We start from the raw sequence: 21,920 nt of genomic DNA, 5'->3' as shown, positions 1-21,920 counted from the left end.
CACACCCCCTACTGGGGATGTGCCCACAACCAAGGTACATGCCCTTGACCGGAATCGAACCTTGGGACCCTTCCGTCATCAGGCCAACGCTCTATCCACTGAGCCAAACTGGTTAGGGCTCACTTAGCATGTTTTAAGGATTCATCCATGTTGTAGCCAGTGTCAGAATTTCATTCTTTATTATTACTGAATAATAATTCATTATGTGCATATTCCACATTTTGTTTATTCATTCATCTGTTGAGGGATACTTGGATTGTTTCACCTTTTGGCTATTATAAGTAATGATGCTGTGAACCTGGGTATACAAATACCTGTTTGAGACCTTGTTTTCCGTTTTTTTGGGGGCATTTATCAGGGTATACAATTATGGGGTCATATTCTATGCTTAGCTTTTAAGGAGTCATCAAACTTTTCCACAATGGCTGCACCGTTTTATCTCATAGCAATGTAAGAGGAACAGTTTGTTACTCCACATCCTTGCCAAATTTTGCTATTTTCTTCCTTTAAAAATTTTTTTTTTCTTGTAGCTAGTGTAGTAGGTGGTTTCTCATGGTGGTTTTGATCTGCATTTTCTTTCTTTAAAAAATATATTTTTATTGCTTTCAAAGAGGAAGGGAGAGATTGAGATAGAGGTAGAGATAGAGACATCAACCATGAGAGAGAATCGTTGATCGGCTGCCTCCTGCACGCCCCACACTGGGGATCGAGCCCGCAACCCGGGTATGTGTCCTGACCGGGAATCGAACCGTGACTTCCTGGTTCATAGATTGATGCTCAGCCACTGAGCTACGCTGGCTGGGCTGCATTTTCTTAATTATCAATAATAATTGAGCACCTTTTCCTGGCTTATTGGCTATTTTCATATCGTTAGAGAAATGTCTATTTAGGTTCTTTACCTTGGTTTTAATTGCATATTTGTCTTTTTTTGAGTTGTAGAAATTCTTATATATTTAAGATGATTTCTAAATATTTTTATAATTTTGTAGGTCGTCATTTCACTTTATAATTTCAGTTGATACACAGTTTTTAATTTAGATGAATTCCATTTTACCTACTTTTTTCTTTCATGTCTTGTGGTGTCATGTCTGATAATACATTGCCAAATCCAGGGTTACAAAAACTTACCTTATGTTTTCTCCTAAGAGTCTTAGGATTTTTAGCTGTTATATTTAAGTTGTTGATCCATTTCAAAATGTTGTGAGGAAGGGGTACAGTTTCATTCTTTTGTATTTGCAAGTTCAGTTGTACCATCATCATCTATTGAAGAGGCTATTCTTTTCCCATTGAATGGACTTGACACCTTTGTCAGGGATCAGTTGACCATAGATTTATGACTCTGAACAATCAATTCTCGTCCATTGGCCTACATGTGTTTTCTTATGTTAGTACCACACTGTCATTGTTTTTTAATCCTCACCTGAGGATATGCTCCCCCCCTTGTTGATTTTATAAAGAGGAGGGGGGTAGAGAAAGGGAGAGAAGGCAAGAGAGGAAGAAACAATTGCTGTGAGAGAAAAACATTGATTATTACAAGAAACAACCAAACTGTCTTCCTATGTGGATACACCATTTTGCATTCCCACTAGCAATGAAAGAGTTCCGGTAGCACCACATCCTCACCAGCATTTGGTGGTGAAAGTATTCTGGATTTTGCCTATTCTAATAGGAATAAATATAATGTCACCTCGTGCTTTTTAAAAAAATCCTCACCTGAGGATTGATTATTTTGCGGGGCGGGGGGGGGGGGGGGAGAGAAAGAGAAACATTGATGTGAGAAACATTGATCATCATGGATTGGTTGCTTCCCATACATGCCCTGACTGGGGATCAAACTTGGAAACCTAGGAGTGTGTCCTGACTGGGAATCGGACCTACAACCTTTTGGTGTACAGAAAGACGCTCCAACAAACAGCCACCTGGCCCGGGTAGTACCCTCCACATCAGCTTGTTTAATTTCCAAATTAAACAAGCTGATGTGGAGGGCGTTTTTATATGTTTATTTGCTGTCTGTATGCCTTCTTTGGTGATGTGTCTGTTTAGGTCTTTGACCCATTTTTTAATTGGGTTATTTTCTTATTGTTGATTTTTAAAGAGTTATTTGTGTACTTTGGATAATAGGCCTTTCTCAGATGTGCCTTGCAAATGATTTCTCCTGGAGTGTGGCTTCGCTTCATTCTCTTGACAATGTCTTTGGTAGAACAGAAATTTTTAATTTCAATGAAATAGAACTTATCAATTCTTCCATGGATTGTGCCATTGATGCTGTATCTAAAAAGTCATAGCCAAACCCATGGTCATCTAGATTTTCTCCTATGTTATCTACTAAAAGTCTTACAGTTTTTGTTTTACATTTAGGTCTGTGATTCATTTTGAGTTAAATTCTTTGAAGGGTGGGTGTGAGGTCTGTGTCTAGATTCATTACTTTGTATGTGGATGTCCAGTTGTTCTAGCACCCTTTGTTGAAAGACTTCTCCATTATATTGTATTTTCTCCTTTGTTGCAGTTATTTGACTCATTTCTGGGCACTCTGTTCTATCCCATTTTACTTTTTTATACTTTTGCTTATATCACACATTGTCTTGATTACTCTAGCTTTGTATTGAAGTCAGGTAGTGTCTGTCCTCCAACTTTCTTCTCCTTCAACATCTTGTTGGCTATTATTATTGCCATTCTACATAAACTTTGGAATCAGATTGTAGATATGCTGAATTGCATCATTAATTGTTTTTTGCTGAGCTAGTGTTGCATACCTGGAATAAATACCATTTGGTTATGATATATGCTTCTTTTTATACATTTTAGGATTCAGTTGCTAATACTTTCTTGAGGATTTTTTTTGCATCTATGTTTGTGAGCATTGTTGGTCTGTAGTTACCTTTTCTTATAGTGTCTTTGTCTGGTTTTAGTATTAAGGTAATACTGGCCTCAGAATGAGTTAGGAGGCATTTCCTTTGTTTTTAGCCTCGGAAAGATTATAGGGAATTGGAGTAATTTCTTCCTTAAATGTTTGATAGAATTCACTAGTGAGCCCATCTGGGCCTGGTGATTTTCTGTTTTGGAAGGTGATTAATTATTGATTCAATTTCTTTAATAAAAATAGGCCCGTTGAGGCCAGCTATTTCACCTAGTGTGAGTTTGGGCAGATTGTGTCTTTTAAGAAATTGGTTCATGCCATCAGATTTGTGGGCATTGAGTTATTCATAGTCTTCCTTTATTATTCTTTTAGTCATGTGTTTTTAGGCGCATACCACATTAAGGACTTTTATGTCTCCTAGGAGAATTGACTGCTACATCATTATGTAATGCTTCTCTTGATCCAGTAGCTTTCCTTGCTCTGAAGTCTTCTCTGCCTGAAATTAAGATAGCTTCTCTTGCTTTCTTTTGACTAGTATTAGATTGGTATATCTTCACCCAACTATTCACATTTATTTATTTATTATTGCGGTATAATTAGCATACAACATTATGTTATTTTAGGTGTACAACATGATTCCGTGTTTGTATATCTTGTGAAATGATTGCCACAAAAGTCTTAACATCTGTCACTATACATAGTTACAGAACTTTTTTTCTTGTGATGAAAACTTTTAAGATTTATTCTCTTAGCAACTTTCAAATATGCGTTATAGTATCATTAACTATAGCCACTATGCCATAAGTTACAACCCTGTGACATTATTTTATAACTGAATGTTTGTGCCTTTGACTCCCTTCACCTATTTCACCCTCTCTGGCAGCCACCAGTCTGTTCTATCATCTATGAACTTGGTTTCTTTAATTTTCATTTTTTAAAAGATTCTACATGTAAGTGAGGTCATGTGGTGTCTGTCTGGTTTATTTCACAGCATAATTCTCTCAGGATTCATTCATGTTGTCTCAAATGGCACGATTTCATTATTTTTCCATTGTATATAAATACTTACCTTTTCTGTATCCAGTCATCCTTGACAGACACTTAGATTGTTTCCATATCTTGGCCATTGGCAATGAACCTGGGGCCCATATATCTTTTTTGAGTTAATGTGGTTTTTTGTTGTTGTTATTTTGTTTTGTTTTGTTAATCCTCACCTGAGGATACCCTTTCCATTGCATGTGCCCTGACTGAGGGCTAGGAGTGAACCTGCAACCTAGGTATGTGCCCTTGACTGGGAATCGTGCCCTTGATTGGGAATTGAACTGGCGATCCTTCAGTGTGTGGGGCTCTAACCACAGAGTACACTGTAACCAGGGTTCCAGTTAATGTATTTTTCCCCAACATCTTTAAAAAACATATTTTTGGGAGGGTGGTGAGGGCATGTGCCCGGGGTTAGGGGAGGCTGGGGGAAGGTCAGTTGGGGAAAAAAAAAGGAGACATATGTACTACTATTTGCAATACTTTAAACAATAAAAAAAGAAGAAAACAAAAAACCCCAAAACATATTTTTATTGATTTCAGAGAGGAAGGGAGAGGGGAGAGAGAGAGAGACATCAATGGTGAGAGAATCACTGATCGGCTGCCTCCTTTCTGCAAGACCCCTACTGTGGATTGAGCCGCAATCTGGGATGTGTCCTTGACCGGAATTGAACCCGGGACCCTTCAATTTACAGGCTGATGCTCTATCCTCTGAGCCAAACCAGCCAGGGCCCCAACATTTATTGTTAATCTGTATGTATGTTTTTAAAAAGACTTTTATTGATTTTTAAAGAGGGAGAGAGGGAGGAAGGGAGAGAAAGAAAAACTATCGTGATAGCAGAAGGAACATCTATTGGCTGCCTCCTGCACAACCCGAAATCTGGGCATGTGCCCTGACCCGGAATCAAACCAGCTGTCTTTTGGTGGGCCAGCAACTTTTTGGTTCATGGGACAACACCCATTGGGCCACACCAGCTGGGGTTAATCTATGTGTTTCAATATTTACTTTGGATTTCTTGTAGGCAACATACACAGTTAGTTGACCCTTGAACAACATGGGTTTAAACTGTGTGGGTGTACTTATATGTAGATTTTTTTCAATAAGTATACAGTTATCCCTTTGTATCCTTGGGTTTTGAATCTATGCATTCAACCAGCTGAGGATTAAAACTACTTTTGATCCAAATTTGAAAATCTGCGTTTGCAGGGGTGGGAATGTGGGCTACTTAAACATGGTTTCTTAACTGGGATGGAGTCAGTTCCCCTAACCCCCACGTTATTCAAGGGTCAGCTGTACTTACTGTTTCTGTGAAACATTTTGCAAGCTGAAATGGCTAAAGCAAAGAGTATTCCTGCTATCTAGTATATTTCATGTGTTACTAGAAATATACTTATAAGAACCGAATGTGAGACGAGCAATAATAGTTATGCATTAATGAAAGACCTGCATTGTACGTGTTTTTGCTATCTGAAATAAATCTTAAGAGGGTTTTTGCTTTTACCTGTAGTTGGAACATACTTTTTTTTTTTATTTTAGAGAGGAAGGGAGAGGGAGAGAAAGAGAAAAACATTAACAAAGAGAAACATCCATCAGCTGCCTCCTGCATGCCCCCTCCTGGGGATTGAGTTTGCAACCTTCTGGTGCATGGGATGATGCTCAGCCAACTGAGCCACACTGGCCAGGGCAGATCATAATTTTTGATCCACTCTGACAATGCTGTCTTTTAATTGGTGCATTTAGAATATTGATGTTCAAGGGGATATTGATATAGTTGGATTCATATCTACTATATTTGTGGCTGTTTCTTTTTGTTGTCCTTGTTTTTTGTTCTTGTTTTTGTTTTCTACTCTTTTTCTGCCTTTGTGTTTTTTAAAATTTGTTTTTACTGATTTTCAGAGAGAGAAAGGGAGAGAAAGAGAAACATCTATTGGTTGCCTCCTATATGAACCCCAATTAGGGATAGAACCCTCAACCTAGGTATGTGCCCTGACCAGAAATGGAACCAGCGACCTTTTGGTGCGTGGGATGCCTCACAACCAACTGAGCCACACTGTTGTTGTTTTTTTGTTTAAATTTCTTTATTAAGGTATCACATATTTGTCCTCATCCCCCCATTCCCATCCCACACCCCTCCCCACGCATGCCTCCACCCCCCTGTTGTCCTTGACCACTGGTTAGGCTCATATGTATGCACACAAGTCCTTTGGTTGATCTCTCCCCTTTATCCCCACTCTCCCCTACCCTCCCTCTGAGGTCCGACAGTCTGATCTATGCCTCCTTGTCTCTGGGTCTGTTCTTGTTCATCAGTCTATGTTGTTCATCATTTCCCCTATATGAGTGAGATCATGTGTTACTAGAAATATACTTATAAGAACCGAATGTGAGACGAGCAATAATAGTTATGCTGACAGGCAAATGAATCAGTCTGTAGTGAGTTTCTTTCTGGGCCAACAGTTCTTTTGAGACCCAATTTCAATGTCAAACAGTTCCTTATGTGTACATGTCAGCAATGATATTTCAGTTCTGGATGGTGGACAAATGGTGGTAATGCAGGTCCGACCCTCTCTGGTTTGGTCCTGGGCAACCTGCAGTGACGCACAGCTGCTGACTGCTAGTATGGCAAGGCGACATCAGCGACTTCCATCTCTGGACTGCTTCTCTTCTGTCTTCATGGCTGGAGTAGTTCTGTCAATTCCTCTCTGTTGCCGGAATCCACATGGTCTAGGAGCTGTTTTCTGAAAATATACAAACATATTCTCGACCAAAAGTTAATAAAGGAATATTTTCTATAAATTTGACTTGGGATCCTTTTTCATTTTTTGCCCAAATGATTTCCCTCTGGCTTGTTTTGACACCATGTGTGTTTTTCCTGGGTGTCTTGCTGTTAGCATTACAATTAATTTTCTTTTATTTTTTATTTTTTAAAATACGTTTTATTGATTTTTTACAGAGGAAGAGAAAGGGATAGAGAGTTAGAAACATCGATGAGAGAGAATCATCGATCAGCTGCTCTTGCACACCCCCTACTGGGGATGGATGTGCCCGCAACCTAGGTACATGCCCTTGACTGGAAATGAACCTGGGACCCTTCAGTCCGCAGGCCGACGCTCTATCCACCGAGCCAAACCAGTTTCAGCTACAATTAATTTTCTAAAGTACAAATTTTCTAGATGTAATTTACTTACAGGATATTTTAGAGCCACACTGGTTTTTAATTGATCATTTTATGATTCCATTTTTGCTTCTTTCTTAGCTTATCAGTGAGATGTATTATTACTATTTTACTTGTTTAGTGGTTGCCCTAGAGTTTGCAATATATATTTATAAGTAATCCAAGTCTGCTTTCAAATAACACTGCATTATTTCATGGGTAATATGAGTAACTTGTAATAACAAAGGAATCCTAATTCCTACCAGCCCTCGTATCACTGCTGTGATACATGTTACTTACATATAAACATACATGATTGTGTATATATGTATTCAATTATGAATGATATGTAAAATTTATATGTATATATGTGTGAAGAGATGAATTATTTAATAGGTGCTGCTTGAATAATTGACACTTGTTAATTATTTGTTTAAAAAATAGGGGCTTTAGCCTACATTATTTATCAAAATGTTTCAGACTTAACAGTAATTTTGGAAAACTGAAAGGAAATGTAGATGAATACTTCATGTATCTCAAATTAGAAAGGCCTTTTTTAAAATCATGTAATCTGAAAAAGTAAACAGTAAAGATTATTACTGTGTAAAAATTGAAGTCTTATTTCACAAACTCATTAAGCACTGAGACAAATGTCAACCTAGGAAAACTGAAAAATCCTCAAATACCATTGTGGTTAAGAACCCTTAAAAATTATTCAGTTTTTTCTCCACCCTCTCAAAATTGGAATAGCTAAAGTATATTAATAACTTATATTATAAATATTTGAGTATGACTGTTAAAATTATCTTATTAACTAGAGAAATGCTAGGTTGACTCAGTAGTACTTCTACCTATCAAATTAGCAAAGATAGAATAAATGGAAAAAATCAATATTGATGAATATATACAGTAGGTCCTCGGGTTACGTTGGCGATCTATTCCTACGGTGCGACGTAATGCGATTTTTGCTGTAAGTCTGAACCCACCTACATAAGCACCTACATCACTCACATGGAGCACATACACAGCAGTAATGAAGTGAAACGGTAAAAAAAATTAAAAAAATAACAATTCCTGACCTTTACTTGTGGTAAATAAGTAATAAAAAACATAAAGCACATATGTACATTTGTTGAAATGACGAAACTTTTTTTTTCATAAATAAATGAAAGATTGGCAACGTAACCATGAAAAGTCGTATGTCAAGTCCGACGTAACCCAAGGACTGCTTGTACTCTGATTTAGGCATAGAATACTGAGTAGGGAAATAAATTGATAGAAACTTAATGGAGGAGAATTGGTAATATAGCAAAAACTTCAAATTTTTATATTCTTTGAACTAATCAAGTTTTAGAAATAAATCTATCTATCTATCTATCTATCTATCTATCTATCTATCTATCTAAAAGGCTAATATGCAAAGTGTCCCCTTGGGAGTTCGACCAGAGACTGGGAGTTCGATCACTAGCTATGAGGTGTGCTGACCACCAGGGGGCGGCGCGGATGAAGGAAGGCCCTGGCCGGCAGCCGGAAGGCCCTGATCGGCCCTGATCACCAGCCAGGCCTAGGGACCATACCTGTGCACGAATTTTGTGCATCGGGCTTCTAGTTTATCATAAGGACATAATCAGTGGGTATACAAATTTATCTGTATTTAAGTAAATATTGAATATATACCACCTGTCAAATAATGTTCTTGGATCCATGGTAGTTATAAGCCACAGGGCCCCTATCCTGGTAGAACCTACAGTTTTGAGGACAAACATTCATAAAGTCAATACAAATAATTACGACTTGTATAAATCCAGTGATGGGAATAAATGGGATTTTGTGATAAATAATGAAGGAATACTTCAGTCAGGGAAGGCAGTGGCAGTTGGGGCGGGGGGATTATCTGAAATTCCACCATGCTGCTGTGCTGTCTTATTAAGGGGATTCTTAGAAGCATTTAGACAGAACCTCTTTGATGTTACTTTGACTTAGTTACTTCTTAGGCAAGTTCATATGCTATTTATCTACTAGTATTTATCATCTATCTATCTATCTATCTATCTATCTATCTATCCATCCATCCATCCATCCATCCATCCATCCATCTATTAATCCTCACCTAAGGATACATGGTTTTTTTTAGAGAGTGGGAGGGAGGGGGAGAGAGAGAGAGGGAGAGAAAAACATTGATGTGAGAGAGACACATCAGTTGGTTGCCTCCTGCACATGCCCTGACTGGGCCCTGGGAATTGAACCTGCAATCCAGGCACATGACCTTGACCAGAATTGAATCTGAGACCCTTCAGTTAGCAGGCCGAAGCTCTGTCCTCTGAGCCAAACCCGCTAGGGCAAGGAGACCTTTTTTGACAGCCCTGCCTCTCATCCTATATAATAAAGAGCTAATATGCTAATTAGACCGGATGGCGGAACGACCTTCCAGAATGACCAATAGGCAGGGGGTGGGGCCGTGAGGCAGCCAGGGCTGCAAAGGCCTACTCTTGCTCGAATTTTGTGCATTGGGCCTCTAGTTTTATAGAATTTATAATGCCATTGTTTGTGCCCCACCACCATTACCAACTAAGAAAGAAGAAACACTTCCAACTAAACAGGCATTGTTAGGATATCTGTGGTTTGCGAGATGAATATTGATTTTATCTTTGTTAAAAGTTGGCATGTTGCAAATAATTGATGAAATATTGTGAAATAGTGCACTGTCTTGCTCCCATACTGTTTGTTTCTCACTTCTAAAATACAGGCTTTCTAAAGACAGACTTTAGGTTTATTGCTGATTCCCCAGTGCCCAGAAAGTGCCTGGTGAATAGTAGGCACAATGAACAGATCCTGTATATGCGTTTTTTAAGGATTTTTAAAAATTAATTTTTAGAGAGACAGAAAGGAGAGAGAGCGAAACATTGATGTGAAAGCGAAACAACGATCATTTGCTTCCTGCATACCCCCTACTGGGAATTGATCCCACAATCTTGGCCTGTGCCTTGATCAGGAATTGAACCAGGAGAGATATGCCTGGAGGGGAAGAAGAGGAGGAAGGGAATGGGGTCCTTTGTGTTGAAGGTACTTATCTCTTGCTGGCAGGAATCCTAGGGAAGGGTCTCAATAGAATATTAATAAGCTTTCCAGGTGTACTCTTTCATGGTCCTGGTCTCCGCTGATTGGTTGGAGCCAGGGGGTCTTTAGTCAATGTAGCTAGTCCTGAGGCAGCCATGGTATTACTTGTCTGGTTTTGCTGCTTTTCTGGGCCTGGGGATGAAATACATCTGAGGCCTAGATGTTATCATTAGGGAGGAAAAGATCAGAGGGGCTAAAGCCATGATCATCAATATGAATGGTCAGGGAATTCAAACCCCATGACCAGGGATATGTTAGGAGGAAAGATTAGCCAGGGGATGAGGCCCATGTTTTCTCAGTTTTGCCCCTTGCCTGGTAACCAGGGCTTTCCACCCTGATGACCTTCTTCTGTACCTGGCCCATTATCCTTGCTCTGATCACGTCTGTCTAACTGCTTATCAGTAAATAAAAATATACTGCTTTGTAGACTACTGTTTTTCATTTAGTATCTTGATTTTTTTCCTGTGTCCTTGTATAGTTTTAAAAAATAAGATATTTAATGGCTGTGTACTCTTACCACATGTATATAACACTAGCTATTGTGTCCTGGCATTCTGGACTTTGGAGCATATAGAAATAAAAGAACCTGGGTGTGGACTTGGCTTATTATCAGAAGAATTCAATTTTTATTGTTGCCTTTTTAATTTATTGAGTATAAAGTACTGCTCTGTATAGAGAATAGTGCCTGGATCAGGGAATAAATCCCCAGTGCCTTAATAGATCTGCTTATTCTTACATGTAAAGGATGTCACATGGTAGAAGAGAGGTTTCTGGTATACTTCCCCTCCCATCCCAAAGTATCTCTTTTTTTTTTAAATCTTCACTGAAGGATATGCTTACTGAGGGGTCGACGGGGGAGGGAGAGGAGGAGAGGGAGAGGGAGAAGTGGAGAGAGAGAGAGAGAGAGAGAGAGAGAGAGAGAACGAACATTGATTGGTTGATAGGTTTCCTCCCACATGCATCCCCACCAGAGGTGAAACCTGCAACCCAGGTATGTGCCCTGACTAGGAATCCAAGCCACAACCTTTTTGGTGTATGGGACAATGCCCAACCAACTGAGCCATACCTGGCCAGGGCACTGACATAAATACTTAATTTCTGATATGATTTTATGTTGCTGTACTTAAATTTGTTTGTTTTGTGATAAAAATAGTTATGTGGAATCATGGCTTTCAGAGCATACATGCATTTCTACAAGCAGTTTCATTTACCTCTTAAGTGAACAAAAAATATATTAATAGTAATTTTGTTAGGACAGATTTTTAGTTCTTATGAAAAATTTTCAAAATTTAAAGTATGAAAAATAAAGAACTTTTATTAATGTTTTTTAGAAGTCAATGAAAGGATTCTATTTTGCGAAGCTGTACTATGAAGCTAAAGAATACGATCTTGCTAAGAAGTAAGTACCAAACTAAACATGCTTTAGTTTTCTAAAATCAGTGCCTTTACTATATCTCATGTTCTTCTTTGAAATGGGTAAAAAATTGTTGCTGTTTTTTAGCAGTTCTTCCTAAGTATGTCCTGGAAATAAGGGATTTATCACTAAGACTGATCTTAAGGAGTAGCCTAGATTCCTTGGAGATTGAGCCTGGAATGAGTATTTTCTGCATGCCTACCAAAGGCAAGAAATGGTTTGCCTTAAAATACTTTTTTAAAGATTGTCCTGGGTTAGAATAAAAGACACCCATGCTTATATCTTAATTTCTTCTTCGTTACATTTCTGGCACATTAGTCAGCTGGAAAACAGCAGTGAATACAAAATTAAACTTTGATTTCTGGATGGGAGGAGAGCTTGTATAAAACATTTTTAATTGACTCAATAGGTCACACTGAGGGCTGTTGATCTGATTTGCTGATTTGCAGTAGCAGAAAGCAGGAAATGAAGAGGGAGGTAGGATATTAAAGGCATTTATGGGAAGATGGAAATGCTGATAAGGAGAGAGCACTTTTATTTAATAGCATTGGGCTGTTAACCCTCCTTCCTTATTAATGTGCCACTTTTTCCTTCAGTGTTGCCCTTAGGATATTACTCACTGAATCTAAAAGAGACTTCCTTATTTTTATTTGTTAATTGATTGAAGAAATGAAAATTACCTGTATTTGGTGCTATATTTAGTAATTTTTTCTCTGCTCTAGTTTAGCTGGGTACACAATACTGATAGATATTGTTTTCTTGTTTAAAGATAAATACATTCTCTTAGTTGTTGTTTGGGAAATTGTTGCTCTTTAGTATTCACATTATGATGACTTAAAATATTTACTCTCATCACTTTCTGATTTTTATGCAAACTCTTTAGTGTTTTTCCAAAACGTAATCAGGAAGAAAAAAGAATTTATGTATTCATTTATTATACTAGAGGCCCGGTGCATGAAATTCGTGCACGGTGGGGAGGGGGGTGTCCCTCAGCCCAGCCTGCACCCTCTCCAATCTGGGACCCCTCGAGGGATGTCCGACTGCCCGGCCTAAACAGGCAGTTGGACATCCCTCTCACAATCCAGGACTGCTGGCTCCCAACTGCTCGCCTGCCTGCCTTCCGGATTGCCCCTAACTGCTTCTGCCTGCCAGCCTGATCACTTCCTAACCACTCCCCTGCCAGCCTGATTGATGCCTAACTGCTTCCCTGCCAGCCAGGTCATCCCTAACTGCCCTCCCCTGCAGGCCTGGTCGCCTCCAACTTCCCTCCTCTGCTGGCCTGGTCACCCCTAACTGCCCTCCCCTGCAGGCTTGATCACCCCCAACTTCCCTCCCTTGCAGGCCTGGTCCCTCCCAATTGCCCTCCCCTGCTGGCCTGATTGCCCACAACTGCCCTCCCTTGCAGGCCTGGTCCCTCCCAACTGCCCTCCCCTGCTGGCCATCTTGTGGTGGCCATCTTGTGGCCACATGGGGGCAGGATCTGTGACCACATAGGGGCAGCCATCTTGTGTTTTAGATTGATGGTCAATCTGCATATTACTCTTATTAGATTGGATAGAGGCCTGGTGCATGGGTGGGGGTTGGCTGGTTTGCCCTGAAGGTTGTCCCGGATCAGGGTGGGGTTCCCTTGGGGTGTGGGGCGGCCTGGGCGAGGGGCCTGTGGTGGTTTGCAGGCTGGCCAGGCGCCTCCCCCCCCACCCCCCCCAACCCAAGCAGAGGCCCTGGTATCTGGGATTTATTTATCTTCTATAATTGAAACTTTGTAGCCTGGAGTGGAGGCCTCAGCCGGCCAGGGTGTGTGGAAAGCTTGGCTTCCTCCATCGCCAGGGAAACCCAAGCCTCCCTCCTACTTGCTCAGTGGCCGAAGCAATCTTGGTTGGGGTTAATTTGCATACTCACTCCTGATTGGCTGGTGGGCGTGGTTTGTGGGTGTAGGGAAGTGATGGTTAATTTGCACATTACTCTTTTATTAGATAGGATGTGGGTAGCACTGGAAAAACCATTTGATAAATGTAGCATTTAGTGGTAATATTAGTATGTTGTCAGCTTTGTATGTGTGTTTGTGTTTAAGTATTATCCTTTTGTGTTATAATACTTTGAGTTATCTTCATATTCTAGTTTAAAGAGTGGTAGTCAATAATTATAATATAAATTAGTTGAGTGATTGCTTTGGTTTAAGATATACTCTTCAGTTATTTAAATATAGCTGTAAATTTGATTATTTAAAGATTACTTATTTTTATATTATTATTTTTAAACAGATACATATCTACATATATTAATGTGCAAGAAAGGGATCCCAAAGCTCACAGGTTTCTTGGTCTTCTTTATGAAGTGGAGGAAAACATAGACAAAGCTGTCGAATGTTATAAGGTAAACTATGTAAGATTAAAATTTAGGCTTTGCGCAGACAAACACATGATGCCCAGAGTAATTTATATAATAAATAATTCAAATATTTATTATGGATGTCATGAAAACAAGGTATCACAGTACTATTAAGTGACACAGCTTGGCCCTAGCCTGTTTGGCTCAGTGGATAGAACGTCAGCCTGCAGACCAAAGGATCCTGGGTTTGATTCTGGTCAGAGGGCACGTACCTTGATTGCAGGCTCCTCCCTGGCCTGGATTCTGGTTGGGACTTGTGTGTAGGAGGCAACCAAATGATGTGTTTCTCTCACATCGATATTTTTCTCTGTCTTTCTCTCTCTCTTCCACTCTCCCTAAAAAGCAATGGAAAAATATTCAATTATTTTCAGGTGAGGATTACCACCCTTCCTCTCCCCCGCCCCCCCAAAAAAAAGTGGCACAGCATGGAACTGATTTTAAATTATTTGGCCCAAAGTACACTATAGTTTATAATTAAGAGGTTAGCACTTTTAGAAGAACACCTATAAATTTTAAGCCTAATGTGGTCAGAAATGCTGTTCTTATGTTTGTGGTTTTCTTTTTTTTTCTTCTTTCTTTCTGACATATCTAATAAAAACATAATTTTTATTTATCTTCAAAAGTATTTCAGGACACTTTAAGTTTAATTATAATAACTTTGAAATAGCATGTTATCATTTAGGAATAGAGTTTTTCATGTTTATATATGAGTATCTGTACTTTAGGAACCCTACTAATTTTATTATTTATTTTCTGATATCAGCGTTCAGTGGAATTAAACCCAACACAAAAAGATCTTGTGTTGAAGATTGCAGAATTGCTTTGTAAAAATGATGTTACTGATGGAAGAGCAAAATACTGGGTTGAAAGAGCAGCTAAACTTTTCCCAGGAAGTCCTGCAATTTATAAACTAAAGGTAAATAAAAGGGAATAAAACATGATAAAAGCAGTTGGGAAAACTAAAGGAAGTCACAACTATTTCTAATATTTGGAATTAAATGACTTTTTAATAGGAGACATTAAAATATTGTGTGTGTGGGTGGGGAGTTGGTGAGTAATGGGTGAAGGTGGTCAAAAGGTACAAACTTCCAGTTATAATATTAAGTTTTGGGGATGTAATGTGCAGCATGCATGGTGACGATTAACAATACTGTGCTGTATATTTGAAAGGTGATAAAAGAGTAGATCTTAAAAGTTATTATCATGAGAAAAACTAATTTGTAACTCTGTGAGGTGATGTTAACTAAACTTACTGTGGAAATCATTTTCCAGTATGTATATATCAAACTAGAGGCCTGGTGCATGAAAATTCGTGCACTGGAGGGGGGGGGGTCCCTCAGCCCGGTCTGTACCCTCTCACAGTCCGGGAGCCCTAAGGAGCAGGAGGCGACGCCCCCATCACACCTCTGCTGCTGCCACTGCCGGCAGCATAAGCCTCAGCTGGCCCAGGTTACCTGAGCCTCAGGTGGCCTGGGTGGCTGGGCAGCCACCATCTGAGGCTTGCCTGCGACTTGGGCCGGCCCTGGGCGGCTGGGAGGCTGAGAACAGGTCCGGCCACACCGTGTGTCTGCTGCCCCCCCGGCTAGGCTGAAAGGACTGGGACTCCGGCAGGGCTGAGGGGACTGGGCGCCACCATCTTGTGGCTTATGAGCACCACCAGCTTTGTGACAACGTGATGGTCAATTTGCATATTCCCTCTTTATTAGATAGGATTATTATGTTGTGTATCTTAAACTAATACAATGTCATATGTCAATTATACCTCTAAAAAAAGAATGTCAAAACAAATTTTTTTTCTTCAAAACCTTTCTGAGCATATGCTGTCTTATTAGGCACTATTATGGTTTACAAATGGTATGTCATTTACCCTTATGCAGTGATTAACATTTTAGGGACTTACAGTTTTGTAACTAGATGGTGGAGCTAATAATTAAATTGAGCTGTTTGATATAAAATTTTTACTTCATTTGGTAAAAATTATCCAAAGGATGACAATTTCTCCAGGATGTTATAGGTAATTACTAAAAATGATAGGAAGTTCTTGCTTTTATATTAACCAGTTCTGATTATTATTCTTTACTGAATGTAATATACTGGTTTGCAAAATAACTCTTGGATATAAAGTCTTTTCAAATGTGCTACCTAAATGGAATTTTAAGTGTATATTGTTTTTAAGAACTACCTATCTTCATTATACATGTTTCTGATAGAATTTTAACAACTTTTTATTAGTAAATAATTACAGATTTTTCACAGGAAGTTGTAAGATTGCACAGAGAGGTCATGTGTATGCTTCATCCAACTTTCCGTAGTAGTTACATCTTATGTAACTACAGTACAATGTAGACCCAAGAATTTGACATTGGTACAGTGTGTATGTATAGTTCTTTTAAATTTTATTACATGTATAGATTCATGCCGGGCTGGTGTGGCTCAGTTGGTTAGGTGTCATCTTATGCACTAAGAGGTTGCCATTTCGATTCCTGGTCAGGGTACATGCCCGGGTTGTGGCTTGATCCCAGTAGGGGGCGTGCAAGAGGCAGCAAATCAATGTTTCTCATCGATGTTTCTCTCTCCCTCTCTGTCCCCCCCTTTCCTCTCTTTCTAAAATCAATAAAAAAATATTTTAAAAAATCTATAGATTTATTATGTCATCACCACTGCAGTCACGCACGGTACAGGCTTATTAAATTTTTTCTCCCTGTGAGAAGCAGCTGGGTTTTAAATATTAATCTAGAATGTTAGTTCTAAGTGTGTAAATTTCTTTACCTTATTATCTTTGTGTTATGCCTCCAACATAATTCCCCTATTGGCCATGACAGTTCAGTCCATTTGGTTACAGTGACATTAAGGAACATTTATAATGATAGGAGATTAGTTTTCTTGCATTGTAACAAAAGTTAGATGCTTCTGCAGGATCCCGAGTTTCTTTAATAACTCTTTAATGATGTTGTTTAAAGCCAAACCTTTCTTAAATGTAACTTTTTAGCAAAGGAATTCTGGTTTTTAAAATTTAAGGCTTAAGGGAAATAGTTTTTTGGCATTTATTTAATGAATGAAACTATTGGTATGAGATCTTGAGTATGCGAGTAGAATTTTTGAAAAGCATTGGTAATAATGTTGATCTTTACGTATTTCTTTTAAAACATACACTTGAAGTCTAGGGCTTTTTGCAGATATGGAAAGGCCAAGTGTAAGTTTATGGAAGTTATCCAGAAGTAGAGTGATTGGTAAGGAGAGAGGGCAATGAGAAAAATCGCTCTTATGGAGAGCTTGGCCTTTGCTAGGTGAAGGGAGCAGAGATAAGTAAGTATAAGTAGATATGGCAGAATGGAATTTACATCTGATGGCTTCAGTTTTTTCAGTGAAGAATGAATTGTGATCATAAGTTGAAAGTGAGGGTTGAAGGAAAGTGTGGGAAATTTGAGGAAAGAGAAGGTGTATGAAGTTAAATTTTCAAGGAATGGAGAAAGTGAGTCTATTAGAGATACAGTAGGATTTGTTCTAGGCATTACCAGTTTGAGATTTCCTAAATTTCCAAATGCACTTAGTGGCACAGTTGTTATTGTAGAGATACAGAGAACCCAGATGATAGGCTTCTTCTAAGGAAAGACATGGAATTAATTGAGAGGATGTGTAAGCAAGTAGTAATTATGGGTATTAGGGATTATGGCATTTTAGCTTAACAGAAGGACTGTGTGTGTGTGTATGTTTTATGGAAAATTAAAACTTGGTGATGTTAGTGTATTGAATGGAGCTTTCATGTAGTAGATGCAAATATATGTGGCAGTGAGGTTTTGTGAGTTCCTAGTGAGGTGGAAGAGTAAGAGGAGTGTGGTGTTCTGATTGGTATGACCAAAATACATATTTTGAAGACCTTTGTCAATGTCAGATGGATGGCTGAGGCTGGAGTTGTAGAACCAGTGGAGATGAGGTAATTAAAGAACTGAGTAGCCAGGCAGTTATATACCTTGTACATCTTTCAGCTGATGATGACAGTAAATGATAATGACCAATGACAGTAAAGGATGAAGGAAGAGTTTTCTATTCCAGTTGCTAATGAGGAGGAATAGATGGTGTAGCTGGATAGCATGTCCTTTAGATCAGGGTTCTAAACAGGTATGGGGAGATATTATTTGGAAGTGACATTGGGAGTGAACAAACTCCACTTCCTCTACTTTTATGTAGGTTAGCAGAGAAAAAGCTACTGTGGCAGAGAAATGATGGCGGTTATCTCAAGTTATACACCATTCAGTTAAGACATAGGGTGAAGACACTGAGAAGTTAGCGAACAGTAGGAGCTCCAATGTAGGAGCATAGTGGGTAAGGGACTGAATCAAATTTAGGGAGATCCGGAGCAGTTTGAGGATAAGGACCTGGTATGAGGATTGATGGGAGACCTAGGCTCTGATAATGACTGGGATGGATGTACAAGGGTTGGTGGTAGTCCTGGCATTCTCTGAGGTGAAATGGACACCTATATAATCATAGATGTTTACATATAACTTTTTTGAGGTTTAGCTTCAACTCTGAAGGGGCTAATAAAGTATGTAGGATAGTATTTCTGGTTTTAATGTACTGAAGCTAGCCACAGTAGAATGGTGCTCATAGGAGCCATGATGTATTTCAAATTGCATAGGTGCTTTTTTAAATTAATGGTTTTGTATTTTAAATTAGGAACAGCTTTTGGATTGTGAAGGTGAAGATGGATGGAATAAACTTTTTGACTTGATTCAGTCAGAACTTTATGCAAGACCTGATGATGTCTATGTGAACATTCGACTAGTAGAGCTGTATCGCTCAAATAAAAGATTGAAGGATGCTGCGGCCCACTGCCACGAGGCAGAGAGAAATGTAGCTTTGCGTTCAAGTTTAGAATGGAATTTGTGTGTTGTACAAACCCTTAAGGTAGGTAAACATTGCTGGGTCTTTACACTTCTATGTAGATAATTACCATATATTCCTTTAAGCAGTGCTCCCCAAGATATAAATTTCTTTTACTTATGTATAGCACCTGTGAAATGAAATTTTTATTAGGATGATCTCAATTTGTAATTGATAGTTTGGAAAGATAAAATTGAAATATATATGTATATATATGTATATATATATAGCTATATGTTTGGTGTTTTTATAGGCTGATATTAAAATGTGGTTTTACAAATAGGAAAGGGCAAAGGAATTTATAGGCATAAATGGATAAATTTTATAACACTTGGTAAGTTTTATAACCTAGTGTTCTTTCTACAAAATAGGAATATCTGGAATCTTTACAGAGTTTGGATTCTGATAAAAGTAACTGGCAAGCAACCAATGAAGACTTACTTCTGGCCTATGCTAATCTTATGCTTCTTACGCTCTCCACTAGAGACATACAAGAAAGCAGAGATTTATTGGAAAGGTATGTTTTGTGGACTTCCGTGTAAATCACAAATTTTCTTTTTGTAGTAATTCAGTTCATTGGTCTAAACATCTTTACTGCATTTTTATAGTGTACCCATGGGTAAAATTTAATACGATGAACCACCTGGAAGGAATTCTTCTTGTGTGGGGATATGATAATTGGTTTTGTATGACTTAGATTTTTAGAGAATATAAAATTGTTCAGGCTTGATTAAATTATTTTTATAGTTAATATTCAGTTTTGACATGCTTAATAAAGAATCAAGCCTGAAAATGAATGTTCTAACTATTCCATATTTTATTTCCAAAAATAATATAATCTTGATAAAAAAATCGAAGAATAAATTTCATTTGTCAGATATTCTAGTATAAGCAGTTAGCATGAGTAGTATTTTAGAAAACAGTATTTTAGCTTAGAAATAAGATAACGAAAATGTAATACATGATTTTTCTGTTTTCCTAAATTTTGATTTTGAGGACCAGTGTCTCTTTTGTTAAAATAAATGCCATTGAACAAAAACAGCACTTGGATTTGCATAATGATGTTAGTTGAGTGTAGGGTTTAACTAGGGCTTGTGGGCTAAATATAGCTCTCTATCTGATTTTGTACTTAGTTTCATTGGAATACATCCATGCCTCTGAGGACCATTTGATTTAGAAGCACTCATTAGTATATAGATTATAAATAATAGTGAGAAATACAATTTATTTAACTCTGTAGTCATATGGTAAGAAGAGCAATTATGATATTGACAACCGAAATATCTTATCTGTTACTTACTTATAATTTGAATAAGGCATACCTAATTTTAGAACTTCCAACTTTGAATTAAATAATGAAACAATATTATTGAGAAGAAACTAGAAAATATTTAGTTTCCCAGTTTTATTCTGATATATTATGAAACATCCTATATAATAAAAGGCTAATATGCAAATTGACCAAACTGGAATGACCGGTCGCTATGACACACACTGACCACCAGGGGGCAGACGCTCAGTGCAGGAACTTCCCCCTGGTGGTCAGTGCGCTCCCACAGGGGGAGCACTGCTCAGCCAGAAGCCGGGCTCACGGCTGGTGAGGGCAGTAGCAGGAACCTCTCCAGCCTCAGCAGCAGTCGGACATCGCCCGAGGGCTCCCGGATTGTGAGAGGGCGCAGGCTGGGTTGAGGGACACCCCCTCCTCCAGTGCACGAATTTTGTGCACTGGGCCTCTAGTATACCATAATCAGTATTATTATTTGATCTGTATCTTTTCTATGAATGGAGGGCGTGAACCAAGTTTTGTAATAGGTCATTCTAGAGGTAGCTTGAAGTATAGGGCGTACATATGTGGAATAAAAATAAGTACTAGGTGATTCATAATTTATAAAATTGAGAAGAAGGAGTTTGAATATGGTAGATGAAGCTTAAAATAAATTTATTTTGAGTTAAATATCGAAACCATGATTATTCACAGTGCAACAAATTTTAGATCTGTTTAATATTTTAATATTACAGTTTTGATGGTGCTCTTCAGTCTGTGAAATCTTGTGTGGGTGGAAATGATGAACTCTCAGCTATTTTCTTAGAAATAAAAGGACATTTCTACATGCATGCTGGTTCTCTGCTTTTGAAGATGGGTCAGCATAGTGATGTGCAGTGGAGAGCTCTCTCTGAGCTGGCTGCATTGTGCTATCTCATAGCATTTCAGGTAAGCCTTTTTCAGGTTTGGGTGCAGTTTCACTAAGACTGTCAAAGTGTTAACCATTACTTTTAGATGATGAGATGCTGGCTATTATCCTTTCCCCAGTCAATTTTTTTAAGTTTCAGTGTTTTCTTTAGTAAGTTTGCATTGATTCTGAAAAGAAAAGAAATAGGCAGTATGCAAAAAAAATGCATTGAGCTCAGTTTATAAAAATTGTTAGCTTTAGAGAGTGATCCTTTGCTTGAGGGAAAGCAGAGGGTTCACTGTAGAGTTACTATATCATGTAGATCTTTGAACACTGTCTATATTTGTCCCACTGTGTTAAGTGTTATTCTTTGCAGAAGGATTTAAGTTCATAAGGAATATATTTGTAGTGAAAATGAATGAAGTTAAAGAAGTTTGCTAATTTACATAAGCACTAAAAGGTTCTTGTGATTAATATTTTTATAGATTCTCAAGTAGCTGACAGTTTTCTTATTTTTAATGGAAACTGAAATCTATTAAAGTTTTTAATATAATTTTTTGTAAAGTTAACACACAGTCAACTATTTTAAACTTTGACCTTTTGAAATAGTAAAAAACTAAATTTTCCTCTTAACCCATTTACTTAAGTCTCCTTTCCTAGAAGACAACCAGTATTAACAGTTTGGTGGGTATTCAGAATTTCTCCTGTATATGTAAGCATTCACCCTTTTTCTACTTTTAAAAACTCCTTTGCCTCAGTGGAGATGTGCTTCTTTACTGTTGAAAACCTTACTGTTTTTTCTTGTTCCATTTCAGCACATAGACATTTACCTTAGTCTCTCTCTTTTTACCTACCATGTGTTTCCATTGAATGGATATGTAATGGAAGCCTCTTACGTA

General features: G+C 38.3%; 1 protein-coding gene across 2 annotated transcripts in view; it reads left to right on the top strand.

Moving 5' to 3' along the window:
• LOC103297413 (E3 SUMO-protein ligase RanBP2) overlaps positions 1-21,920 on the top strand; it is a 91,299-nt gene that overhangs the window by 6,822 nt on the left and 62,557 nt on the right. For both annotated transcript variants that reach the window (XM_028129122.2, XM_008154107.3), the window contains exons 2-7: positions 11,496-11,563; positions 13,840-13,951; positions 14,730-14,882; positions 18,644-18,874; positions 19,222-19,367; positions 20,870-21,062. In XM_028129122.2, coding sequence (XP_027984923.2) covers positions 11,496-11,563; positions 13,840-13,951; positions 14,730-14,882; positions 18,644-18,874; positions 19,222-19,367; positions 20,870-21,062 — 903 coding nt within the window. The remainder of the gene's footprint in view (positions 1-11,495; positions 11,564-13,839; positions 13,952-14,729; positions 14,883-18,643; positions 18,875-19,221; positions 19,368-20,869; positions 21,063-21,920) is intronic.

Source organism: Eptesicus fuscus, chromosome 9 (assembly GCF_027574615.1).
Source record: "Eptesicus fuscus isolate TK198812 chromosome 9, DD_ASM_mEF_20220401, whole genome shotgun sequence".
Lineage (NCBI taxonomy): Eukaryota > Metazoa > Chordata > Mammalia > Chiroptera > Vespertilionidae > Eptesicus > Eptesicus fuscus.
This window is presented reverse-complemented; position numbering and strand designations above follow the sequence as displayed.